The 27,925-nt window shown below is 47.6% G+C and overlaps 1 protein-coding gene and 1 pseudogene across 7 annotated transcripts in view; one reads left to right on the plus strand and one right to left on the minus strand.

The window, feature by feature from the left end:
- The first annotated feature begins 32 nt into the window (after positions 1-32).
- TESC (tescalcin) overlaps positions 33-27,925 on the plus strand; it is a 61,900-nt gene continuing 34,007 nt past the window's right edge. For 3 of the 7 annotated variants that reach the window (XM_070475315.1, XM_070475311.1, XM_070475310.1), the window contains exon 1: positions 34-249. In XM_070475315.1, the coding sequence (XP_070331416.1) occupies positions 192-249 (58 nt within the window). In that variant the 5' untranslated portion in view covers positions 34-191. Of the gene's footprint in view, positions 250-646; positions 762-27,925 lie in introns of those variants that run through there. The other 4 variants (XM_070475313.1, XM_070475314.1, XM_020878838.2 and 1 more) reach the window with 4 other exon arrangements.
- Positions 793-26,015, minus strand: LOC110128184 (voltage-dependent anion-selective channel protein 3-like; annotated as a pseudogene).

The following is a 27,925-nucleotide window of genomic DNA, read 5'->3' on the forward strand; positions in this document are numbered from 1 at the left end:
ACCGTGGCGCTCCGCCCGCCGCTTCTATAAGAGGCTGCGCTCGCGCCCCACGCGGAACCCGCGGCTCAGACCCGTTCCTGGCGTCCCGACCGGCGTTGGACCCGAGGCCGGTGCGGCCGCGGCGCAGCTGACGCCAGCTCAGGGCCTGGGACAGACGAACGCCCCGGGGCCCCCACCCCTCCGCGGGCACCATGGGCGCTGCCCACTCCGCGTCCGAGGAGGTGCGGGAGCTGGAGGGCAAAACCGGCTGTGAGTATCCCGCGGGGGGCGCGCGCGGGGACGGGGGCGGGGACCGCCGGCTGGCTGGCCCTGGGGCTCCCAGCCCACTGCCGGCCGCTCGGCTCTGAGCCCCCGCGCTGTGTGACCTTGGGCTAGTAGCTGGCTCTCTGGGCACCTCAGTCTCCCCTTCCTTCAAATGGGTTCCCCGCCGGCCGCTTTGCAGGCTGCGACGATGCTGAGTAAGTGCCGGGGCCGCTGTGCCCCGGCGCCCTCGGAGTTGGCCGGGAAGCCCCGCCTGCGACTGCAGACCCGGGAGGGAGCAGGGTCCTGGCTCCCCCCTCCCCGGGCAGAGCAGGCGCCCGGGAGATAGAGTGCCTGGGCGCGCTCAGCTGTTGTGCGCGCCCCGCACCAGAAAGTCGTTGGCTTCGCGATGCGCCGGGGAGGAAAGTTTTGAAATCGGCGGCAGCTGGGTGCGAGCAGGGCTGCGTGACCTTTGGTGGCTGCGCGGGTCTCTGCGCCTCCGGTCTGTGAAATGGGTTCAGGTGGGTCAGGCTCCATGGGTAACTGGGAGAATTAAGCGAGGCAGCGCCCGAGGAGCACTTTGCGGGAGCCCGGCGACCTTCCTCGAGCTCGCCCGGACTCCCGGGCCCCGCAGAGGCTGCGCGCCCAGCGTCCGCCCGGGCAGGACGCACGGGAGGCCGGGCTGCGGGTCGAGCTGACCGCAGGGAAGTGATGGCGGAAGCGCCTGACCGCCCAAGTCCTGCCGGGCTGGGAACTTAACTGTGGACCATGACCTCTGGGCCCCTGGTTCTGTTACGGGGCTGTGAAGCGGGGTGTGGACTAAGGACCACGAAAGGCTAGGTGAGTGGGCAGACTGGCTTTGACAGTAGGCAGATGGCGTGTGATCCCTGCCAGCTCCACTTCCTGGCTGTGTGACCTTGGGCTAGTCACTTTACCTCTCTGAGTCTCGGTTGCTTTCTAGAATGTGATTTCTGCTAGTATCTGGTAGACTATAGATGGTCATGAACACGGGAGACAGAGATGTTATTTCCAGGTAGCAGGCCCCTGGTGCCTGCTTGGAGTTTAAGGCAGACAGAGTCCATGGTTGATCAGCTGGAGGGAGCCGCCCAGCCATTTGTGCCTGGGCTGAAAAATGACCCCTCCTGACCCCCAATCTAAATACCTCTTTCCAGGAGAATTGGGTGAAAATTACAGAAAGCCCTTAATTAGTTGTGTGTGTGTGTGTGTGTGTGTGTGTGTGTGTGTGTGTATACAGGTGCATACATACACAGACATGTATGCAGACACCTTCCTGTGTACAAATATAGAGCTGTCTTCTAGGGGAGGGAAAAAAAGGTGTGCATATACATAATATGGAACCCCCCCCTTTTTTTTAAGAGAAGTAAGAGTATATTTTTGTAACTGTTTCATTTGCATCAAGGAAGAGTAATGACTACTTACCAGGGGATTTGGTAGGAGAGATAAAGGAGGAGTGAGCCTTTCACTATTAACTTTTTCTTATTTTCATTTTGAATCATGTGTGACTATTTCTTCAGAAAGTTTTACAAAGTCTAGTTCAGCCCCAGGGCTCACGTGAGAGAGGAGGTAGGACCATGACCTGACTTTCTTGGGCTTCCCCTGTTTCTATTATATTTCTTGCGTGCCCGCTGGCTGCCTGGAGTCTGGATGGATGGAAGTGGGATTCTCTGAGGCTGGGATCTCTGCAGGAAGTGTGGGCTTTACTGGCTGTAGTCTCTCGCAGCCCCCACGCCAGGCAGTCTGGGGGAATTCCATCTGCCTGTGCAGTTTGACAGGTGATGGGGCTGCAGAGCATGCTGGGAATCTTGTCAGTTTCCTGGGTCCAGCCTCCTGTAGGGATGACAGACGCTGAGTGTTCCATGCTCTGTTGCTTTCCCAGATATGGCTTCCCTTCTTGCTGCTCAGAACTCGGATTTCACACCCCAAAGAGAGAGGGGAGACAGAGGAGAGCTGGGAAGGGGTGTTCTGAAATCAGACTAGAGGGATGGATGAACGCCTGCCTTCTGTTATCTTAACTTTAAGTAGGTGGAAAGCTCCCCTAGGGTTGGCACGGTCTGAGCTCTTTTACCCATTCGGACCCGAGAGACTTATATTGCAGAGGGGAGACGCACAGTATGAACAAATCAACCCGTAGTTCTGGGAAGAAGATACAACCCAATGGCATGAGAGCTAGGCTGGAGCAAGGAAACGTTTCTTTAGGGTCAACCTGGAGGGCTTCTCAGAGGAGGTGATAATGGAACAGACCCAAATAAGGAGGAGAAAGCTGCGTGAAGACCAGTGGGAAATGCATTGGGGGCAGAGGGCACAGCAAATGCTGCAAAGGTCCTTTGACAGGAACAGAGTGAAGACAATGAATGAGGTTTGTTTGAGATGAGGACAGGGACATAGGGCTCAAGTTGGGACAGGGGCCTGATTTAAGTCATCTTGCAAGGTATGTGGCCTTGGGCAAGTCATTCATGCCCTGGGTGCCTCAGTTTCATGCACTGTGAAGTCAGGATAGAAGTCATACCTTCTTCTGAGTTGTTAGGAAAGATTAAATGAGAGATGTATGCAAAGTATTTAGAACAAGCAGCTTGCCAGGTGGCACAGTGGTAAAGAATCCGCCTGCCAGTGTAGAAGACTCAGGAGACTTGGGTTCAGTCCTTGGGTTTGGGAAGATTCCCTGGAAGAGGGCATGACAACCTACTTCAGTATTCTTGTCTGGGGAATTCCATGGACAAAGGAGCCTAGCAGGCTACAGTCCATGCGGTCGCAGAGAGACACTACTGAGTAACTACGCACGCCTTTAGAACAAGCACAAGCATTTCATATTCTCAGCCTTGCTTTAAACACATTGGTAAGATCCTGGTCGCTCTGAGCCACGAGTAAGAGTTAAGTCTTGGTCCCACTTTTTCAGAGCTGTGTGACCTTAAGCAAGTTGTTTTACCTCTTCGAGTGTTAGTGCACCCACCTGGATCCTGGGGTGGAGGTGTAGATTGAACCAGATGATGTATGTATATGTGGTGATGCCTGATTTGGTGTGGGGCCGTCAGCTCCCAGGATCCTGCGGGCTGGGTCCTGAGAAGGGAGCAGAGCCTCAGACCAGGGCAGCCAGAGAACAGGCGGTTCCCATGGGGTTGCTAGGCTCCCCCTGCCTCTCTGAGCACCAAGATGGTCCCTGATTGGAAGAATCAGCCTGATCCCTTTGCATGCACCCTCAAGGAATCCTCATAGTAATCCTCCAGGGAAGGTGGTGCTGTGGCCATTTCAGATGAGGAAGCCGAGGCTCAGAGGGCTCAGGCAACTTGCCTGCCATCCTGCAGTGCATCGCAGATGAGTAGGGGATCCCGGCATCCCCGGGGTTCACTGTCCTGCCACTACTGTGCTTTCACTGTGTTTCATCACCTTGCAGATTTCTAGGAACACAGAAAGGGTGGGAACAGGCTGCCATACGTTTTTCTCACCTCCAGGCCTTTGCACAATCTGTTCCTCGTGGCCCGGAGCACTCTTTCCCTTTCAGGTAATTCGGCATTTGCTTGTGGCAGTAACCCTCACAAGCAAGGCTCAGAGCTCAGCTTAGCTATTGTTTCCTTCCAGAGAGCCTTCCCTGGCTACCCTCCTTCCAACCTTGGTGTGTTAAATGCCAGTCCCCAGCACTCCCGCAGCTCCTGCGTTGCCTCCCATAATAGCATCACAGCCTGTTGTAATTGTCAGCTTTGTCACCTGCCACCCCCTCGAAACTCGGAGCTCCCCGAGAGTGAGGAGGATGTGTCTTGTTCACCTTTGTGCTCACTGGGAACACAAGAGGTTCACGTTGAGGGGGTGAAGGCCCTGGGGACTTTATAACCCAAGCAGTATTGCCCAGGAGCGTGTGTCCGGTATAAAATCTAACACCACCCCAGCAGCAGCCCAGGCCATGCCAGCCCCACTGAAAATAGGCCTGAGCGCAAGCTCACCCACAGAGGGCATCCTCAGGTCTGCACACCCACCTCTTCTTTCCTCTAAGAGCCTCATCGATCGATTTAAAACACAAGCAAGTATTCCCAAACATCTTTGCTGCACCAGCAAAGCCAACTACCTAGATGGTTAACATTCCTATTAAAAACCCCAGCAAAGGCGTCCTGGTTGTGTGAGTGGTGAGCTTGCCTTTCTCCACGGCAGGTGTGGGGTCAAGCCCAGCGTGTGTGTCCCGGGGTGTGATATGGGCCCTGGACGGGAGGAAAAGCTCCTTAGGAGACATTCACTGGAGTGTGTCTCCCATCACCACCTGGACCTGGCGTGGAGGTGGCCCCGCTTCCCATCCCCCCGCCCCGTGTCTGCTCCTGGAGTTGGAAAGGAAACAGTAAGAGTAGGCTTCTGGGAAAGGTGGAAGGGTCTGTTTTTTTTTTTTCCTTCAGGCTCCAAAACAGCTCCACAGGCGCTATGTAGATGCCAAGAAGCTGCCAGAAGGAAGAAGAAAAAACAATCTCTCAGATCGGGAGTTCAGACCTCATGATGGTTGGAGCTAGTGTTTATCAGGCTCCCGTCATCTGCCAGACACTGGGCTGAGCCTGGATGTTCCCCCGCGGTGGCTCACGGAATCCTCCCAGGGACGCTTTGGCCTCCCCATTCCGTAGATGGGCAAGTCGGGGCCGAGGAGAGGACGTGACAGACCAGGGCCACAGGCCACTGAGAAGCAGAGGCAGGATTCAGTTTCTGGTCTGACCCCCGGACCTCATCCTTTGGGGAGGGAGCCAGAGATGAGGGAGTCCTGTGTGGCCTGGGCCGGCTTCTAGGAGTGACACAATACATTTTCCACTGGAATCTCCCTGCTGGGCGATACTCCTGGGTTATAAAGCCTTCAAGCAGCCCCAGGCCGTGGCCTCAGCCCCTTCACCACCTCCGGGCAACAGAGCCTCCTCCGCCCTCCTGAAGGGGCCTTGAGGGGTAAGGGCAGGCCAGCTGGTACCACTGTGTTCTTCCTGTTGTCATCAAGGCTTGTGAAGCTAAATGGCCAAACAAGATGCACCCAGCTTCCTTTCCATTTCCTCCTGCGTAGATTATACTTTGTTTTCATTTTAGAAAAATGTATTTATTTCATTTATTTTTGGCTGGGCTGAGTCCTCGTTGCTCTGTGGGCTTTTCTTTAGTTGTAATGCACAGGCTTCTCATTGTGGCGGCTTCTCTTGTTGCAGAGCATGGGCCCCAGGGCTCTCAGGCTTCAGTGTTTCGGCTCCCCAGCTCTAGAGCGCAGGCTCAATAGTCATGGCACGTGGGCTTAGCTGCTCTACGCTGTGTGGGATCTTCCTAGACCAGGGATCATACCTGTGTCTGCTGCATTGGCAGGTGGATTCTTTACCACTGAGCCACCAGGGAAGTCCTAGACTATGGTTTTAACTTGGAATCCTTGAGGAGTCTCTGAACCCCATAAAATGGGGTGCAGAATTGTGTCCAGGGAGCCCTGGGAGACACCCTCAGCTTTCATGAGATTCTTAAAACAGTGACAGTGCAGTCCACTGTACGTAAATAAGACCCCAAAAGGAAAGTGCAGATAAACTGAGCACTAAATAATTTTTTTTTAGAAAAATGAAGAAGGGTGGCTCCCTGCTGAGGGAGGAACAGACATGTCTGGGAGGACTGGTCCCCGACGTCTGAGCTCTCCGGGGCCCTGGGTGCAGTGGTCTAGACCACACGAGGGAGGGCCGGGTGGCCCCAGCCCTCAGCAACCTCCTCTCCCTTGGTCAGGCAGGGGTGTCCAGACCTCTGCCCACCCCGGGTGCTCACAGTGTGGAAACATGCAGGAAAGGGATGGGTACAAGGGAACTAATTCCTGGGCACCCACAAGCACCCCTGCCCTGGCCCACTCGTCCTGGGTCAGTGGCAGCTTGTGGAGCAGGGCCAGGTGATTGTGGGGTCTGCCCCGTGCAGTAGTGCTGAGACACCTTCTCCACGCTGCCAGTTCCACACCTTTGAAGATGCGTTGACCAGATGGTCTTGGGCTGCGGCCGAGGTCACAGCTGCTCCTTTTGGGGCCCTTTCCACCCATCGTCCTCCCATCCTCCTAAGAGCCCAGTGGGACTTTTGTACCGTTTACAGATGAGGACGCTGGGGGCTCAGCTGATGGCTCAAGGTTACTTAGATGCATATGTGTAACTGAATTGATGTGCTATACACCTGAAACTAACATGATCTTGATACTGTGAATCAATTGTACTTCTATAAAAAGGGAAAATGCAGTCTGCAAAAGACGACTTAGATGCTGTGTGTAGAACCCAAATCCAAAACCAGACCTTTTTTTTTTCGGGGGTAAGGAGAAACTCGCAGTCCCACATGACATAATATAGACAGTGTGAGGGTCCCTGAGTCTGTCTTATGTGGGAGACGTGACACTGCTGACCCATGACCTTGTTTCATTTTATTTTGTTTTTAGATATTGCTTATTTGGCTGTTCCAGGTCTTAATTGTGGCATGCAAACTCTTAGCTGAGGCACGTGTGATCTAGTTGCCTGACCATGGATTGAACTCATGGATTGAACCCTTGAAGTGCAGAGTCTTAGCCACTGGACTACCAAGGAACTGTGCCCCTCACCACAACCTTGTCAATAGTGTTCTTTGCTAAGTTGGCAAGGGGAAAATGAGACCTCGAGATGGATAGGATTAGCTCTGGGTGATGTGGAACGTTCTAGAGCTGTGGGCTACCCATCCTCCAGGGAGGGCAGGCTTGGTGGTGGGCAGTGTGAGGGGTGTGGAAAAGGCTAAGAAAGTGGAGGCCCTCTCAACTCCTGTAGAATCAGACCTCACCGGTCTGACTCTGAGGCTCACGCCGGTTTCAGAAGAAATAGTTGTGTTTTCTCTGCGTGAGAGCAGCTGGTGATCTGCTCCAGCACATCCCAGCTCCGCGAACTAGTAGTAATTACATCCCTTATGCATCTTTCCTTCTCGCCTCCCCCACCCTCACACTGGCAGGATAATTTTTTTGTGAGTTAATGGTCCCCAGAAGGCAGCATGGAACTTAATCACTGATCAGATATGCCATACGGCCCAATCCTACAGACAAAATGCCTCGTGTGTTGATAAGATGCTTCTTTTTTACAAAGCACCTTAGTATCTATTATCTCAAGCCCAGGGAACACAGTGTTTTCAGCTCCAGGGTACTCACTGCTTTGGGGAGATAAGATAGGGCCTCCTTTTCCCAGGCTGGAGAGGCCAGGCAAGGTGATGGAAAGGAACCTGGCACCCGGGTCCTGCCAGCCATCCTGTCGCCAGCGCCAGCTTTATTATTAATTCATAAAACCAGAAGGTCAAGTGGCTGATTTCCGCTGGTGGTGGCGGCCACCTTAAGGGCCAGGACTAAAAGGCCCTTTGTTGTCCCAGCCCTGTGACCTTCGTGGACCGGTAGCCTGTCAGAAGTGGGCCTGCAGTTCTCTGCACAGCTCCCTGGGAGGTGAGAGAGTGCAGTTTCAGGGCTCAGGTACTTCTCGGAGGGAGGGCAGGTGGCCAGGCAGGAGACATCAGCAGAATTGGTGTGACTGAGTCATACAGCAATGTAAAAAGAAGGGCAGGGGGGATCCCTTCCACCTCTTGAGTACCAATACCAGGGTCCCAGTGATCAAAGAACCCTGGGTGAGCACACAGCACTTCCCAGATCTCACCCACCTGGTGGCTCTCAGGGTTTTCCTGCTCTTATCCTCTCCTGCATCTCTGAGACCTCAGCCAGAGTCCCGGGAGGGCATAGACTAGCCTCCCATCACGTTCACCTTTACCAGCAGATAGATGTGGCTTTGAATCACAGCACTACCTCTTAACTGTCCAAGCAAGAAAATTTGCCTCCCTGAGTCTCAGTTTCCTCATTTGTAAAATGGAAACGTGTCCTAAGCCTGCTGTGAGGATTAAGTGAGAATTTGAATAACACTCTTCACACATGATCTGTGTTGAGTAATTGTTGGCAGGTGCAAATCATTTTGATTTTTGTAAACCTTTCAGAAGCTGGCCATGTATACCCCTTTTAAGGGTATTCTGTAACTTCCTTCAGCAATTCATATCATCATTGACATGTCTGCCATCTTTGACATGCTCAAGTTAGTCATTATCTTGCCCGTGTGCTGATCAGGGGCCTTCAGATCAGTTCAGTCGCTCAGTCGTGTCCGACTCTGCAATCCCATGAACCCCAGCATGCCTGGCTTCCCTGTCTGTCACCAACTCCTGGAGTTTACCCAAACTCATGTCCATTGAGTCAGTGATGCCATCCAACCATCTCATCCTCTGTCATCCCCTTCTCCTCCTGCCCTCAATCTTTCCCAGCATCAGGGTCTTTTCAAATGAGTTATCTCTTTGCATGAAGTGGCCAAAGTACTGGAGTTTCAGTTTCAACATTAGTCCTTCCAATGAGCACCCAGGACTGATCTCCTTTAGGATGGACTGGTTGAATCTCCTTGCAGTCCAAGGGACTCTCAACAGTCTTCTCCAACCCCACAGTTCAAAAGCATTGATTCTTTGGGGCTCAGCTTTCTCTATAGTTCAACTCTCACATCCACGCATAACTACTGGAAAAACCATAGCCTTGACTAGACGGACCTTTGTTGGCAAAGTGATGTCTCTGCTTTTTAATATGCTGTCTAAGTTGGTCATAACTTTCCTTCCAAGGAGTAAGCATCTTTTAATTTCAGGAACATTAGCATGCTTGAATTTGTATCACTCTGTAGTATTTTTTCTTTATTTTTAAAACCTATATTTTTATTGTTTTATGCAGACTCTATTAATTCTTGCAACCATTCTTCCTTACAGATTCAGTTTTCTTCCTCTATAACACACCTTTCCATAGAGTTTTCAATGAGTTTTTTTTTTTTTTTTTTTTTGCCAGCCTCTGGGGGTTCCCTGGTGATTCAGACAGTAAAGAATCTGCCTGCAATGCAGGAGACCCAGGTTCAATCCCTGGGTCAGGAAGATCCCCTGGAGAAGGGAATGGCAACCCTCTCCAGTATTCTTGCCTGGAGAATGCCACGCACAGAGGAGCCTGGCAGACTATAGTCCATGGGGTCGCAAAGAGTCATACACAATTGAGAGACTAACATTTCATTTCATTTCATAGGAATGGTCATTTGACTAGGTATAAAACTTGAGATTGCTCCATGTTTTCTCTCAGGACTGAAGTTTTTGGTCTCTTTCTGTTGAAAAGTCAACTCTCTTGTCTGATTGATATTCCTTTGTGGAAATCTGTTTTTCCCCCTGTGTTTTAAAAATATCTGTCTTGGGTGTTTGTTTGTTTGGGTTTTTTTTTTTTTTAATATATACTATGCTTTTGTCTAGGTGTGGATTTCATTTATTCTGCTGGGGAATGGTTGATGCTATATTATTTTAAAAGCAACTCATGTCTTCCATCATGAAAATATTCTCTCTCCCCTTTCTCCTTATCTTCTTCCTTTAGAAAGGTGATGAACCCTGTCATTCTGTCCTGATGCCTCTTTACCTTTCTTTCATATTTCATACCTTTTTTTTTCTCTGTGCTGTATTTTAAGTTGTTTACCTAAGTCTGTCTTCTAATTGACTAATTCACTCTTTATCTATTACAGCTTTGCTGCCTTAACTTTTTTTTTAAGTCTATGGAATTTAAAAACTATTTTGTAAGTTCTGTATGGTTTTCAGAGTCACCGCTTTTGTCATAGGGCACTGTTCTTACATTATTTGAAATAATTTATAGTTTCTGCTGTCTCATCTTCTTGGGGTTCCATTCCATTTATTAATTGTGTCTGCTGATTCTCCTAAATGCTGACCATTTGCTTGTGTAGTTTGGTTTTTTATTCTGAGCTCATCTTTGGGCTGTCTGCCCCTGGTTTTCACATCTTTCTGTGTACCTTCATCTCTACATTCATGCCAAGGCCAAACCAAGTGGAGATGAGCTTAGCTGAAGTGCCTCCCTGATGAGAGTACCCTGTGCTCAGGGCTGCAGAAGCGGCTTGCACAGTGCTTTGCATTTGTTGTTCTGGATACCTTATTAGGGTCTTCACTGGTCTGGAAACACTATTTACATTAATTCCTCAGTTTGGTTTTCCTTCACCACAGAGGTTTGGGTTTTTCTCTCATGCATGACACAGACCCAAAGCTTTGATTCTTCACAGAGTCCTCCTCCCTCCTCTGCACCATCCCACCTCTTCAGCAGAGTCGGCTTCCCTGCTGATTCTCTGGGCCAGTGGGGACGTTTTTCTGTCCCACCTTACATGGAGAGGCAGCCCTCTGTGCTCTAGCCTTTGTTAGGAGTCTCACTTCTAACTCGTGCAGACCCAAGGCCACTGCTGCTACTCATTGGCCAGAAGCCACACGCTTAGCTCTTAGAGCCTGAACTTGTTCCGGTACCCCTGGGCACCTCTCACTGTGACTGAGTCCCCTCCTTGCTTCTAGTACCTGAAGATTTCCCAGCTTAGTGGTACCTTACATTTTTTCCAATTTAATCCAGTGCTTCATGGGTTTGTAATGGAATAGAGAGTCTGTGTTAGCTCTTTGTAGAAGGAACTGGAGTCCTTTTTTTTTTCCTTTTCTTTTTATATATTTTAAAATTTTTTTGGCTGTGGCATGTGGGATCTTAGTTCCCCAACCAGGATCAAACCTGTGCCCCCTGCATTGGAAGCGTTGAGTCTTAACCATTGGACCCATTCCAATGGAACTAGAATTCTTTAGTTAAATGTCCTACCATAATAAACCCTTGTACTTTTGGTAAATCTGGAACTGAAAATAGATCTGGAAAGATCTGAAAACCAGTTCCCTATAGGCTCTGAAAAGTGCCCAAATCTCTCCTGATTAACTGTTGTTTTTCTTCTTTAGCTTCAGCCTTTTTGAAAAAATATAATTTTTATTTATTCATTTTTGGCTGTGCTGAATCTTTGCTGCTGTGCGGGCCTCTCTCCAGGTGCAGCAGTGGGGCCTCCTCTCTGGTTGTGGTTCACAGGCTTCTCATTGTGGCGGCTTCTCTCGTTGCGGAGCAGGCTCTAGGCTCTCGAGCTTCGGTAGTCATGGCGCTGAGCTCCAGGGCACAGGCTAAGTCATTGTAGTGCATAGGTTTAGTTGCTCCGCGGCATGTGGGGTCTTCCTGGATCAGGGATTGATGTCTCTCCTGCTTTGGTGGGAGGATTCTTTCCCACTGAGCCACCAGGGAAGCCCTAGTCTTTTTATTAAAATGGAGACATCTTTCTCTCTTTAGCGAGGTAAGTGATAATGTGTTTGTTGTTCTAGTCATTTCTTCACTTCGGCAGACAGCGTAGCAGATGGTCATGAGAGCAGACTCTGGAGTCATAGACCCCAGTGCAAATCCCACTTCTGCCACTCATATCTGTGTGACCTTCAGGGAGTGACTTAACCTCTCAGTTTCCTTATCTGTAAAATGGGTGTGATAATCGTGAGGGACAGACACTGTGTTGAGGATTTGGCTTTGGTCCTGCCTCTGCATAAATGCTGACGCATAGCAGTTACTACTGCTACCGTAAGGCAAACGGGAAAGGCCAGACCCTAGCCGTGGGAAGATGAGCGTGGATGAGCAGAGCATGGTCTGTGTGATTTTGAGAATCGTCTCGTCTCTCCTGGGAGGAGAATGTTTTCTAAACTCATGTCACTTTACTCTCTCCCAGCATCCCCTCCAGTTCTGAGATTTGGAGGATTCTTTCTGTGTAGGGGCAAAAAAAAACACAACCCCAAATATCTAACAAGACCTTTGGTACCTAAAATAAATGCCATTTTGCAGGCTGGTGCAACCTTTTCCTGGGAACTCCTCAGCCTTCGCATTTACGAAGTGGGTTGAAGTTTGTGTAGAAAGGATTTAAAGGTCCTGGAGGAAGGCCAGCAATCAATCTTCTGTGGCTGCGTCAGCTGTGGAGAATAGAATGGAGTCTGATAACGTCCTTCTCCAGGCCACGTGCTCCCAGGTGCATTTTTGTTTGTTTTTTTTTTTAAATTCCCAGCAGCGAGGTGTGGTCTGTAACACGCCTAGCACGTGGCTTCCGAGTGGCCGGCAGGTGGAGGACAGAAGCAGGGCATCTCACACTGCAAAGCATTTGTGTGTGCCAGGCGTGTGAGGGTGGGTCCCTTCCAGGCTGTGAAGGCCGGCCCCTCATTCTCCCTCCCCAGGCCCTAGCTTAGTCATTGCTTTGGCTGTAGCCCCAGGCGGCTCACAGCATGTTCCTTCTTCCCTGGGAGCCTGGAGGCAGCTGAAGAGCTGAGTAGGTACCAGGATGATTGCTTTGGGGGCATAATAATAACAATCGTGGCAACTCCAGGGTCTCATGCTCCTCCTACCAGATCCAGTGCTGAGTGTGTAATATAATTTCTTTTTCAATTGGGGCAAAATTCATGGAACATGAAACTTATCATCTTAACCATTTAATTTTATTTATATTATTTCTTTTTGGTCGTGCCCTATGGCATGTGGGATCTTAGTTCCCCTATCAGGGATCAGACCTGTACGCCTTGCAGTGGGAGCATGGAGTCTTAACCTCTGGAGTGCCAGGGAATTCTCTTAAACTATTTAAAATTTTTTTTAAATTTTGTGTGTGTTTATTTATTTTGGCTGCACCATGCAACTTGCAGGCTCTTAGTTGCCCAACCAGGGATTGAACCTGGGTCCCCACAGTAGACGCACAAAGTCCCACCCACTGGACTGCTGGGGAATTCCTCCATCTTAACCATTTTAAAGCATACAATTCAGTGGCGTTAAGTCCTTTCACATGTACCGCCACCACCTCTATATTTCCCAACCATCTTCGTCACCCCCAAAAGAAACTTCATGCCCATCAGCAGACATTCTCATCTCCCATCTAACTGGCAGCCCCTGGCAACCACTAACCTACTTTCTGTCTCTATGGGTCTGCTTGCTTTGGGTGATTCATGTAAAAGGGAGCGTGCAGTAGTGGCCTTGCGTGTCTGGCTTCTCTCACTTAACGTCACGTTTTCAAGGTTCATCCAGGCTGTAGCAAGTGTCAGTACTTCGTTGGTCTTGTGGTGGAGTAATATGCCATCAGGTGGGGATGCCTCATTTTGCTTATCCATCTACCGGTGGATGGATGTTGGGGTTCCCACGTTCTGACGATTATGCATATTGTGTATGGGGTTTGATTGTTTTTCATGGTATGAACAGCCTCCTGTGGGCGGTGCTATTATTATCTTCATACGGAGGAGGAAGTTACAGTCTTGGGAGGCGGTTTCCTAGGACGTGAAGCTGGGGTGGAACTGGCAGCTCTTGGCAGCAATGGGTTTAGCTCCCCTTTCTGTCTGGTCGGGCACACCTCTGTGTTTTAGGACTTCAGCTGATGCCAGGGGTTGAGTCCTGGTCAGTCTGTCAGGATTCAGCAGGCCCTGGGAGGCACCAAGACCTTCCCGGTGATGCCACTTGGCATCCTGGCACCTGCATCCAGGCTGGCACTGCTGGGGGGACCTGAAGGAGGCAGGGTGGCTCAAGGGTGCCCCCCGCAAAAGCAGCCAGCATGCTCTCTCAGTCACCCCTACTTCTCCCAGCTGTGTCTTGAGCTCCCTTCCCTGCCAGGAGCACTACACCTGCAGGCCTCTCAGCAGGTACCCCGCTCTATCATCTGCATCACCTTCCATTCGGTTGCCAGGTGCCTGGGCTCTTGTTTTGTGGCTTAGCATCCTCCAGAAACTCAGGATGAAGTCTGAATGCCGTAGTCTGTTGTGTGTGCCCGCCCCTCACCCCCTGCACCTCTGTTCTTAGTCTGCCTTCTGCCCATGCTCAAGGGCTTGGGGCTCCTTGAGTTCCTCCCGTTTTGCCTCCGCCTCTGGGATCCCAATGGCGTTACCTCCCAGCCCACCCCCGTGGACTAGCAGCCCCACTCCAGCCTTGATACTCCTTGGCCAGCAGCCGCCCCATTAGGGTCCTGATCGCAGCGAGCTGAGGGCTCTGCCTTCTGTGTCTGTGTCCTCAGCGTCGGGCAGGTGCCCAGCAAACCAGAGGCGCTTGGCACATGTCTCTCAGTGAGCGGCGGGGGCGCCCGTCAGGGGATGAAGCAGACACAGCTGTACCCCGGGGGCGTCTGTCAGGCCCCCACCCCCCTGAGAGCAGCACAGGTTCTGGAAGGGAGGAGCAAGTGGTGGTTTGTACGCCTGCCACCAGGCTCGAATAGTCCTGACCACCCATGGTGGACGCGCGTGAATGTGGACCTCCCATTTCCTCCCGAGTCATGTAGGGGAGGCTGGACCCTGCAGGGGATTTGGGGCTGCCTTCTCTCTCCTAGTCTTCTCCTTCCCTCCTTCCTAAGTGTTGTCTCTCACCTCCTAGTCTGTGCGATTCTCCTTCCCCCGGTGAGCACAACCCCTCCTAGCATGGCAGAGAGGCAGGCTGAGCGGCGGGGCCAGGGCCAGGCAGAGGCCCCCTGTCCATTAGCAGCCACTCCTCACTGCTCCCCATCCCCTGCCCCTGGCAAGCGCTCATCCAGTCTGTGTCTGTCGATTTGCCTACTCTGGCCTTTTCATATAAACAGAATCACACCTGTGGGCTTTTGTGTCTGGTTCCTTTCTCTCAGCAGGATGTGTTCAGCGTTCGTCCACGTTGTAGCTGGTGTCAGTGCTTCGTCCTTTTTTATGGCCGAATAATAGTCCACTATATGGATAGAGCACACATTTATTAAATCAATTCTAACCAAATATTGTTTCCTTAAATATGTAAGTTTTTTTTTTTAAGTAAACAAACAAACTGATTAATGGGAGGAAAGAAAAGATTTGTGTTCCCGGCCTTTTTCCTCCTTCAGTTTATTGAGATATAGTTGATATACAGCACTATATAAGTTTAAGGTATATAGCATAAAGATTTGGTTTATATATATCATGAAGTGATTATCATAATAAGCTTAGTGAACAGCCATCATTTCTATAGATTCAATTAAAGAAGAAACAAAAAATTTTTCTTGTGGTGAGAACTCTTAGGATTTGCTCTCAATAACTTTCATGTATAACACACAGTGGTGTTAATTATATTTATCATGTACTATCATCCCTCATACTTACTTTTAATTTTTATATTGGAGTATGGTTAGTTTACAATGTTGCCTTAGTTTCAGGCATACAGCAGCGTGACTCAGTTATCTGTATACATATATACATTCTTTTTCAGATTCTTTTCCCATATAGGTTATTATAGAATACTGAGTAGTTCCCTATGCTATACACTGGGCATAGAACCTATATAGTAGGTCCTTGATGATTATTGTATATATAATGGTGTGTATATCTTCGTCCCTAGCTCCTAATTTATCCCTCCCCTCCACCTTTCCCTTTTGGTAACCATATCTTTGTTTTCAATATCTGCAAGTCTGTTTGTTTTGTAAATAAGTTCATTTGTATCTTTTTTTTAGGATTCCACATGTAACTGATACCTATTTGCCTTTCTCTTTCTGATTTCACTTAGTATGAAGGTGCATCCTTGTTACTGTAAATGGCATTATTTCATTCTTTTTTTATGACTGATGAATATTCCATTATATGTACCACATCTTTTTTAATCCATTCCTCTGGCGATGGACATTTAGGTTGCTTCCATGTCTAGGCTATTGTCAATAGTGCTGCAATGAACATTGGAGTGTGTATGTATGGTTTTCTTCAGAGATACGCCCAGGGGTGGCCTTGCTGGATCATATGGTAGTTCTGTTTTTAGATTTTTAAGGAACCCCATACTGTTCTCCATAGTAGCTGTGCCCGCTTACATTCCCACCAGCACTGTAGGAGGGTTCCCTTTTCTCCACACCCTCTCCAGCATTTATTGTTTGTAGACTTTCTGATGATGGCCATTCTGACTTGTGTGAGGTAATAACCTCACTGTAGTTTTTATTTGCATTTCTATGATAATTAGCGATGTTGAGCATCTTTTCGTGGGCTTATTTGGCCATCTGTATGTTGTCTTTGCAGAAGTGTCTGTTTAGATCTTCTGCCCACTCTGAGTTGTTTGTTGTTTCTTTTTTATATTGAGCTGCTTGAGCTGTTTTTTTTAATCCACTCACCTGTTGAAGGACATCTGGGTTGTTCCTATGTTTTGGCTGTTGTGCATAGGGCTGCTGCGAGCCTTTGTTTATGGGTTTTTGTGTGGATGTACATTTTCATTTATCCTGGGTACATGCTTAGGAGCAGAATTTCTGGATTCAGTGTAAATCTATGTTTAATTTGAAGAGGAATCACCAGACTGTTTTCCATAGTTGCTGGATCATTTTCCATTCCCATCTGCAATGTCTGAGGGATCCACATTCTCCATAGTATCACCAGTGCTTGGTATTCTCTATTCTGTTTTCATTATAGCCATTGAAGCAAAAAAATTTAAATAAGATTACACAAGTAATCCCTATTAATTGCAGGAAACTTAAAGGACAGATAAGCAAAAATAAGGAGCTAGAGGAGACAAATGTCCTGCCATTCTGCCATCTGGAACAATCTACTGGTTTGTTGTAGCCTTTTCCTAATTTTTCCTTTGTACACACTTGTCTATCAATGTGTTAATGAGATCTTTCATGTAAATAAGATCTTTGTTGCCTGTGGTTTTGCCATATAATGATATTCCATGAACATTTTTCTGTGTCCCACAATATTAAAAAAATTTCCAGAATTTATTTAACCAGTTTTCTGTGGCCCAGCATTTACCCAATTTTTTTTACTGTTCGGAATAGGCAATGGTGATTACTCTTATGTATTTATCTTTGTATATTTGTCTCTATTCTTTAGGATTCATTCCTAAGGATAAGTTGCTGGTTCAGAGCACATATGCCAGGCACTGTTCAGCACAAATATCATGTGAGGTAGAATAATTCTAAATTTTCATTGAGTTATAAATGGAACATAATTCTAGATTTTCTAGTAGCCACATTAAAAACTAATGAAACAAGTGAAGTTAATTTTAATAATGTATTTAACTAAAATATTTCAAATATAATTAATAGAAAAGTTGTTAAGATAATTGCCACGTGTTTTGTAATAAGTCTTTGAAAGCTGGTATTTTTTTTCACCCATTAGCCCATGTTCATAGCCACTGGTGGCTGGTGGCTCTGTATTGGGCCATGCAGATGTATACTTTGCAATTTAAGCTTTTGATACAAAAGTGACAGGTCACCCCCAAGTCCCCCCGTCCCCCCCAACCCTGCCAGCCCTGGATGAGGCAGATTAAACTCCCACCAGTCCCATGGAACGGTATGCGTTTCCCTCAGGTTGAAATCTAAAACCCCAAATAACCAGGTCCAGATGCCAGGCACCAACGTGTCTCCGCCTCCTGTTCCCACGGCAGCTGTGAGCTCACAGTGGGGGTGGGGGAAGCTGAGGGGGGGCTCAGAGTGGGGAGCAGGGAAACGTCCCTCATGAGAGCCCTTGAGGGAGCCTCAGGGCCTTCCAGGGTGTGACGTGGGCACATGTGTATCGGGGGACCCCGTGTAACAGGGTCAACCTGGGAGGGCACATGTGTATCGGGGGACCCCGTGTAACAGGGTCAACCTGGGAGGCTGGTACTGAGGGCGCAGGGAACCTTGTTAAGGACTGAGTCCTTGGCTCTGCAGGTCTGGGTGCCAAAGAGAGGGAACCCGGGCTGGGGAAGCTTTCCTCCTAATTCCTCTGCTCGCAGTGCAGCAGGATGGAGAGGTGTGCGGGTGCACACGTGTGCATGCGTTTTGGATGCCGTTAGCTGCAAACTCTTCATTAGAGAAATGTGGTCTATGACGGTTTATAGTTTATACACCGTTTCTTGTCTGTGTGGCCTTGGACAGGTCTCATTGATCCCATCTCTAGGTTGGGGAAAAAGCTGTGCCTACCTGATAGGACTGATTGAGGCTTATGTGAGCCAAGGCTGGTCAAGAATAGAGTCGGGCGCTGTGCCCAGGACCCAGCTTGATGAATGCCTCTTGTTAATTAACAGCTATGGTTGTTGTCAAGATGATGCACTAACTTTTTAAAAATTTTTATTTCTTTATTTTTGTCTGTACTGGATCTTTGCTGCTGCGCCCTGCGGGCTTTCTTTAGTTGTGTCGAGCGGGGGCTCCTCTCTGGTTGCTGTGCTTGGGCTTATTGCGGTGGCTTCCCTTGTTGCGGAACACAGGCTCTAGGCGCGCAGGCTTCAGTAGTTGTGGCGCGTGGGCTCGGGAGCCGCGGCTCAGGGGCTTAGTTGCCCTTCGGCAGGTGGAACCATCCCAAACCCGCGTCCCCTGAGTTGGCAGGCAGCTTCACCTGGGACCACCAGGTTCGCTTGGACCGCCAGGCACGTCCTGACTTACTTTTCAGTGTCTTTACTGAGCTGTCACTCATCCCCTGCATTTCACGCATTTAAAGTGTGCTCGGCTTTTAGTATAATCAAAGGGTTGTGTAACAGTCTAATTCTAGAACATTGTCATCCCCCTCCGAAGAAACTCCTTTGCTATTATCAGTGATTCCTTCTCTCCTTCCTTAGCCCCAGGCAACCACTGGTCTACTTTCTCTGTCTGTGGCTCTGCCTCTCTAAGCGTTTTGTGTAAGTGGAATTCTGCCAGGCATGGGCTTTGTGATCGGTCCCTCTCACTTAGCACAGTGTCTTCAAGGGAACTCATCTTTCTTGGAGATGGTTTAGCAGCATGTGTTTGGCTATAATTTCTGATGAGTATTTTGCAAAAATCAGTGTATTTTTGAATTTTCTATTGAAATATAGTTGAGTTATAATGTTGTATTAATTTCAGGTGTACGGCAAAGTGATTTAGTTACATATATTCTCTTTTAGATGCTTTTCCATTATGGGTTATTACAAGCTACTGAGTATAGTTCCCTGTGCTATATGGTAGGACCTTGTTTGTCTATTTCATATGTAGTGTGTGTTTATGTTAATTCCAAGCTCCTAATTTATTCTTCCCTCCCCACTTTCCCCTTTGGTTAACCATAAGTTTGTTTTCTATGTCTGTAAGTCTACTCATGCTTTGTAAATTCATTTGTATCATTTTTTAAGATTTCACACATGAGCAATATCATATGAGAATTTCTTTCTTGGTCTGATTTGATTTAGAATGATAATCTCTAGGCCCATCCATGTTGCTGCAAATGGCATCCGTGTATTCCATTTTTTTTTTTTTTAATCTGTGGGGACTCTAATTGGCCAGTATAATCTGATCACCCAGGCTTCCCAGGTGGCATAATGCTAAAGAGTCTGCCTGCTGATGCAAGGAACGCAAGAGATGTGGGTTCAATCCTTGTGTTGGGAAGATCTCCTGGAGTGGGAAATGGCAAACCACTCCAGTATTCTTGCCTGGGAAATCCCACAGACAGAAGAGCCTGGTGGACTACAGTCCGTGGGGTCCACAAGAGTCAGACACAGCTGAGTGGCCGAGCGCGCACACACACAGTCTGGTCACCCGGAGGGAGGCAGTGTGGGGTGTCAGTTACAAACAAAACAAGCGAACTAAATCACACACGTCCTGTCAGACAAACTAAGTTCATATCCTGGGCCTGCCTCTTTTCAAGTGTAGTGACCTTGAGCAAATTCCTGATCCCCTCAGGACCTCCATGTTCTTGTCTATAAAATGGGAATTGTCTGTCTGTCAGTCATAGGGTCATGGAAAGGATTCAGTAGTACATGTGTGCCCAGGATGTGTGCTTGCCAATGAATGATTCACTATTAACGCTATTTGTGAGATCCCTCAGCTGTCCCATGTGGGACCTGCTTAAATCCTTACATGACTAATAAGTATACATTGTGTATTATGGAAGATTTGGAAAATATAGGTGAGTGGAAGCAAAACAAACAAGAGTCTTTAATCCCAGTGTTGAGAGATAATTGCTATTATTATTTTGGGAAAACAAGTTGACTTTCATTACTTACATGCATTTACGTATATTTAGATGTTCCCCCCAATATGGAGTCTTGCTGTCTTTGTAGCAGGTTGTTTTTAGACAACGTTAGGTTAGAATGTATGTTCCTATTAAATACACAGCTGTCACTTTTAAAGTCAACATCCTTTTTAAAATCTTTTTTTTTGGCTGCACTGCCTGGCATGTGAGACCTTAGTCCCCTGATCGGGGATCGAACCCTCGCCCCCTGCAGTGGAAGTGCAGAGTCTTAATCACTGGACCACCAGGGAAGTCTCAGCATCCTTCTTTATTGTCTTAATTGGCTAAACATACCATAAAGTGGGGGCTTCTCGGATGGCTCTGTGGGTAAAGAACTAACCTGCAATGCAGAAGACACAGGAGACACGAGTTCGTTCCCTGGGTTGGGAAGATCTACTCCAGTATTCTTGCCTGAAAAAATCCCATGGACAAAAGGAGCCTGGTGGGCCACAGTCCAAAAGGTCTCAAAGAGTCTGACACAACTGAGCACGCACGCACACACCAGAAAATATTTAGCTGATCTGCTTTTGGTGGGCACTGAGATTGAATCCAGTTTTTAAGCTGTTGTGGAGGATACATGGTGAACACACTTATAAACTCATCTTATTGTACTGTTGAATTTATTCTTTCAGGATAAATCCCTGATATGTAGAATTATTGAGCTTCTCAAATAAATGTCTTGTTGCACAGTCACATATAGAAAAGTGCATCACAGATGAGCATACAGTTCCAAAAACTTTTCACAGCTGAGTAACCTGCTGCTGGGTCAAGAATGAAACATTTCCAGCCCCCAGAAACCCTGTCATGCCCCGTTCAAGTTACTACCCATCAAGGGCAACTGCTGTCCTAACTTTAAAAAAAATTAAAGACTTTGTTATTAGCCATTTTAGGTTAATAGCAAATTAATGGGAAGGTACAGAGATTACATGCACCCCAGCCCCCAGGTTTCCCTGGTGGCTGAGACAGTAAAGAATCCACCTGCAATGTGGGAGACCTGGATTCAACCCCTTGGTTGGGAAGATCTGGAGAAGGGCATGGCAACGCACACCAGTATTCTTGCCTGGAGAATTGTCATGGACAGAGGAGCCTGGCAGGCTACAGTCCATGGGGTTGCAAAGAGTCGGACACGACTGAGCGACCAAGCCCAGCACAGCACCCCTGCCCCCGCCCACATGCACAGCCTCCCCTACCATTAACATCCCCTGCAGTGTGGGGCCTTTGTTATAATTGATGGACCTACACTGACATACCAACACCCGTGAGTTCATGGTTTACATTAGCGTTACATTAGGTTCCTTGGTGTCCAGGCTTCCCTGGTGCCTCAGACAGTAAAGAATCTGCCTGCAGTGCAGGAGACCTGAGTTTGATCCCTGGGTCAGGAACATCCCCTGGAGAAGGGAATGGCCATCCATTTCAGTATTCTTGCCAGGAGAATTCCATGGACAGAGGAGCCTGGTGGGCTACAGTCCATAGGATCACAAAGATTCAGACACGACTGGGTGACTAATACTTTTTCACTTCACTTTGGTGTCCTACATTCTTTGAGTTTGGACAAATGTATAATGATCACACAGAGTAGGTTCACTGCTCTGAAAATTCTGTGTGCTTCATCAGCTCATCATTCCCCTGGTAACCATTGATCTTATTACTGTCTTGGTAAGTTTTGCCTCTTCCAGAAGGTCATGTAATTGGAATCATACCACATGTAGCCTTTCTAGACTGACTTCTAATACTGCAGATGAACTTTGCTGGATTTTGTGCTTTATGTAAATAGAGTCATAAAGTATGTACTCTTTTCATACCTGGTTTCTGCTTGTTATTTTTTGAAAATCACCCTAGTTAATGTCCTACTATGTGTTCATTTTCTGCTGCATACTATTCCATTATTTGAATATACCACCTACTTTGGGCTTCCCAGGTGGCACTAGTGGTAAAGAATGTGCCTGTTTGATCGCTGGGTTGGGAAGATCCCCTGGAGTAGGAGATGACAACCCACTCCAGTATTCTTGCTTGGAAAATCCCATGAACAGAGGAGCCTGATGGGCTGTAGTCATGGGGCCACAAAGAGTCAGACATGACTGAATGACTGAGTCCTGAATACCCACTTTATTTATTCTGCTGCTGTGGGGCATTCAGGTAATTTCCAGTTTGTTGTTGTTCAGTTGCTAAGTTGTATCCAACTCTTTGCAACCCCTTGGACTGAAGCACGCCAGGCTTCCCTGCCCTTCACTGTCTCCCAGAGTTTGCTTAAACTCACGTCCGTTGAATCAGTGATGCCATCCAACCATCTCATCCTCTGATGCCCCCTTCTCCTCCTACCTTCAGTCTTTCCCAGCATCAGGGTCTCTTCCAGTGAGTTGACTCTTCACATCAGATGCCCGCCAAAATATTAGAGCATCAGTATTCAGCATCAGTCCTTCCAAGAATATTCAGGGTTGATTTCCTTTAGGGCTGACTGGTTTGATCTCCTTGTAGTCTAAGGGACTCTCTAGAGTTTTCTCCAGCACCACAATTCGAAGGCATCAGTTCTTCAGCTCTCAGCCTTCTTTATCGTCCACCTGTCACATCTGTACATGAATACTAGAAAACCCACAGCTTTGACTCAACAGACCTTTGTTGGCAAAGTGATGTCTCTGCTTTTTAATACACTAAGTTTGTCATAGCTTTTCTTTCAAGGAGCAAGTGTCTTTTAATTTCATGGCTGTAGTCTTGTGTTAGTACGTGCTAAGTCGCTTCAACTCTTTGCAACCCTATGGACAGTAGCCTGCGAAGCTACTCTGTCCATGGATTTCCCAGGCAAGAATACTGGAGTGGGTTGCCATTTCCTCCTCCAGGGGATCTTCCCGATTCAGGGATTGAACCCGCATCACTTACATCTCCTGCATTAACAGCCGGGTTCTTTACTGCATGCACCACATGGCTGCAGTCCGGGCTCTTCAAATCATGCTGCCATGAAATCCTTCCACATATCCTCTGATTGAGTGCAAGTATGCTTTTTTTCTTTTTAATTTGGCTACACTGGGTCTTAGTTGTGGCATGTGGGATCTAGTTTCCTGACCAGGGATGGAACCTGAGTGTATGCATTGCAAGCACAGAAATGCATATTTGGGACCACCAGGGAAGTCCCAGCAAATATGCATTTCTGTTGGGTGCATGGGCCAGACCACGGAATATGTCTGTGCTAACATACATGTGATGTAAATGGCTGTATTTTCCCCCAGAAAAGTAGTGACTGTCCCCAGGGCTTACCTAACCTTTCTGAGCATCAGTTTCTACATCTGTACTATGGGATGCAGCCCCCTCCCATGGTTTCCTGAGAACAGATGAGCTAATGCGTGGAGATATGTCCCACTCCCCCAGCACATGGCAGGCCTTCAGGATGGCTTGGTCATTGTAGTGATACTTTCTAGCCAACTACAGCTTCTCAAGAAGCTTGAAAACTCTGAGTTGTAGATTCTTGAAGAGATGACAGCTCGAGCCTGAGGCCAAAAAGAAAAAAAGAACATGAAGTAACGTGACCACCTGGCCCCAAATATTAGCTGCCTTGAACAGGAAGAGAAAAGGTGCTTGAGGGATGAGGATGTCAAGAGGATGGTGGGAGGAGCGAGCCCTGCCCAGGCCAGCGGCTGTTTCAGAAATTTTTGCCTGAACTGTACACAGTCCCCCGGGCTCCTCGGGTGGCGCAGTGGTAAAGAATCCAGCTGCCAATGCAGGAGACACGGGTTTGATCCCTGGGTCAGGAAGATCCCCTGGACGAGGAAGTGGCAACCCACTCCAGTAGTCTTGCTTAGGAAATCCCATGGAGAGGAGCCTGGCGAGCTGCAGTCCATGAAGTCGCAGGGTCGGGCACAGCTTATCAACTGAACACATACATAGTCCCCAGACACCAGACTTGAGGGCCTCGAACACCCGGATGTTCTGGGAAAAGAGGCAATGTTGCGTAGCGGTTAAAGGTGGGGGTCTTTGAAGTTGGGGAGACTTGGGGTTGAATCCCAACTCTGCCAATCACAGTTGTGTAAGCACAGCACCCTCCAGGCTGCACTTTTCCAATGATGTAACAGAGGAGAAAAGTATCTGTTCACAGGGTGTTTGGAGGAGGAAGTGAGAAGGTACACAGAAGTGTCTAATATTGTGCATTTCACAAAACAAGCATGTGGGTGGAAACCCTCTAAATCCTGGAACCCATCAGGTCTAGTCTTAGCTGTGGAAGAACACAGGGCCCATCTGCTAAAAATGGTAATTAAAAAAAAGCAAACCTGTATGTGGGTTTTCTGAAAAAATTGGGGATGGGGAGAGGAGGAATTGGATGAAGACAGTTCAGTTGGTAAAGAATCTGCCTGTAATACAGGAGACCCGGGTTCGACCCCTGGGTTGGGAAGAACCCCCGGAGAAGGGAATGGCAACCCACTGCAGTATTCTCCCTGGAGGATTCCATGGACAGAGGAGCCTGGCAGGCTGCAGTCCATGGGGTCACAGAGAATCAGACGTGTAGACACCTGTGTGTTTCTTAGGGGCTTCTCAGGTGGTAAAGAACCTGCCTGCTAATGTAGGAGATGTAAGAGATGTAGGCTTGACCCCTGGGTCGGGAACATCCCCTGAAGGAGGAAATGGCAACCTACTCCAGTATTCTTGCCTGGAGAACCCCATGGACAGAGGAGCCTGACAAGCTACAGTCCACAGGGTCGCAGAGAGTCAGACATGACTGAAGAGGCTTAGCTTCAAAAATTACAGTCTTCCATTTATTTATTATGTTCCAGATGTGATGGGTTTATTTTATTTTAATCTCATGCAAAACCAAAGATTCCACTACTGCACAGAGATCAGTTTGTTACAAGGTCATGAAAAAGTGGTATGGGACATGCAGGACATGATGGACAACCAGAGGGGCAGGTCATCTCCTTTGGACATGCCTACACTGTCCTGAGGAGCACGTTGAAGGTAACACTGCGGAACTGACAGGTGGCATGAATGTGGAACCTCTGGGCATGCCTTCAAACACGCCTCCCCTGAGGATGGGCTCAGAACCCAGGCTTCAGTGTGGGGAGGGCCACAATTCTTTGGAAGAATAAAAAGTTCATGCTTTTGAAATTTCACAGAAGAATTTTAAGGCCCAAACACATTTCTCTTCATGTCCAGGGACAAAGCTGATGCTTTACTCCCAAACCACATTAGCTTCCAGTTCCAGTCCCAGCCCGACTTTGTGCCCTCCTGCATTGATGTTCTTTCCATCAGTTAGAGCTGACAGGGTCAGTTTCCCTCCAGGTTGAAGGGTCTGAGTGTAACCCAGTCAGGCTGGTATTATTTACTCTAGCAGAGAGAGAGGTTCTAGAGCCCAGCGTGTACTCAGCAGAGATGCCAAAGTGGATATTGTTCCTCTCACCCATCCACGTGACATTTATTAACATTTCAGTCTTGTTGCTCACCTTCTGGTAGATGGACCCTCCAAATTCGTGCTGTCGTTCATGTGAGTGTGCAGCTGGAAGTCTGCGGCCTTGTAACCCAAGGCAAAATTATTCTGTTACAGTTTGGAATCAGCTGTGTCAGAACTCATCTGATAGCAAGTCAACCTTCAAAGGCAAGCACAGCCCAGCCATAGATGGTTGGTCCAGAAAAATCTATACCAACATGACTGCCTAGACTGAGACAATCCCATTTATAGGAGGCCTTCAATTTCCCACTTTTCTTTCCTGTGTTCGGTACAAATATGGTATTAAGAGTCAGTTTCAGTCCTTCAGCCAACTTACTCTCCCAAGCGATTTCTGTCCCAGGAGTATTGTCTGTGTTCCACTCTTGGGTGAAGGTCAGTCCTTAGTTACCAACCTTGTGTTTGCCTCTAGGTTGCCTGATGCTTTCCCTGTATCCCTGTAAGCATTAGCAGAAGTAGAAAATTCCACTCCACTATGTGACTTGGTTCCCAGATCTATTTTGACCATGCCAAATCCATATCCTTTGTTGAAGACCTCTTTAGCAGCCTCTCCTGGGTCACAGTAAGTGGGTTACCCCATCTCCGACCGGAGGGCCTATCCGCTCTGCCTGGGGCACTGCTGAAGGTGTTCCAGTCCAAGAATGTCGGATACCTTTCCATCTGTTTGTGTCATCTTCGATTTCTTTCAGCAGTGTCTTGTGGTTTTTCAGATTACAGTTCTTCTGCCTCCTTAGGTAGGTTTATTCCTAGGTAGTCTTTCTGGTACAATGGGATTATTTCCTGAATTTCTCTTTCTGCCCTTACATTGTTAGTGTATAGGAATGCAAATGATTTCTGTGTAACTAATTTTGTATCCTGCAGTTTTACCAAATTCATTGAGCTTTAGCAGTTTTCTGGTAGCATCTTTAGGATTTTCTATGTATAGTATCATGTCATCTGCAAGCAGTGACAGTTTTACTTCTTTTTCCAATTTGTGTTCCTTTTGTTTCTTTTTCTTCTCTGATTGCTATAGCTAGGACTTCCAAAACTATGTTGAATTTAAGTGGCAACAGTGGACATCCTTGTCTTGTTCCTAATGTTAGAGGGAATACTTTCAGCTTTTCATCATGGAGAATAATGTTATCTCTGGGTTTGTCGTATATGGGCTTTTTAATGTTGGGATAAGTCCCCTCTATGCCCACTTTCAGGAGAATTTTTATCATAAATGGGTGTTGAATTTTGTCAAAAGCTTTTTCTGCATCTATTGAGATGATTATTTGGTTTTTATTCTTCAGTTTGTTAATGTGGTATATCATCAATTGATTTGAGGATATTGAAGAATCCTTGCATCCCTGGGATAAATCCCACTTGATCATGGTGTGTGTTCCTTTTAATGTATTGTTGGATTCAATTTGCTAGTATTTTGTTGAGAATTTTTTAAAAAATATTTGTATACTTATTTATTGGCCCTGGTGGGTCTTCATTGCTGCACACAGACTTTCTCTTGTTGCATCAAGTGGGGGTTACTCTTCATCGGTGTGGGGACTTCGCGTCGTTGCAGAGCACAGGCTCCAGGCATGTGGGCTTCAGTAGTCGCAGTGTGTGCGCTCAATAGTTGCAGCTCCCGGGCTCTAGAGAGCAGGCTCCGTAGTTGTGGCACATGGGCTTAACTGCCCCGAGGCATGTGGGATCTTCCAGGACCAGGGATCGATCTGATAGCCTTTGTGTTACAAGGCAGGTTCTTAACCACTGGACCACAGGGAAGCCCTGTTGAGGATTTTTACATTTATGTTCATCAGTGATGCTGACTTATAATTTTCTTTTTTTGTGTGGTGTGTTTGTCTGATTTTGGTATCGGGGTGATGGTGGCCTTGTGGAATGAGCTTGGGAGTGTTCCTTCCTCTGCAATTTTTTGGAAGGGTTTCAAAAGTATAGGTGGTAACTCTTCTCTAAACATTTGACAGAATTTGCCTGAGAAGCCATCTAGTATTGGACTTTTGTTTGTTGGAAGATTTTTAATCACAGTTTCAATTTCAGCACTTGTGATTTGTCTGTTCATATTTTCTATTTCTCCATGGTTCAGTCTTGGAAGGTTGTACCTTTCTAAGAATTTGTCCAGGAGAGTTCTTTGGCATTCCAGTGGTTAAGACTCCACGCTTCCACGGCAGAGTGTGCAGGTTCAGTCCCTGGTCAGGGAACTAAGATCCCACATGCCATTCGGGGGCCACACAGCCGAAACAAAACCAATAAATAAATAAGTAATCTTTTTTTTTTTTTTTAAGAATTTGTTTCTTCTCGGTTGTCTGTTTTATTGACTTACAGTTGTTAGAGTAATCTTTTATGATGCTTTGTATTTCTGTGATGTCCATTGTAACTTCTCATTTTTCATTTTATTTGAGGCCTCTCCCTTTTTTTCTTGATGAGTCTGGCTAAAACTGTGTCAATTTTCTTTATCTTTGCAAAGAACCAGCTTTGAGTTTCACTGATCTTTTCTTTTGT

This window comes from Odocoileus virginianus, chromosome 12 (genome assembly GCF_023699985.2).
Source record: "Odocoileus virginianus isolate 20LAN1187 ecotype Illinois chromosome 12, Ovbor_1.2, whole genome shotgun sequence".
Lineage (NCBI taxonomy): Eukaryota > Metazoa > Chordata > Mammalia > Artiodactyla > Cervidae > Odocoileus > Odocoileus virginianus.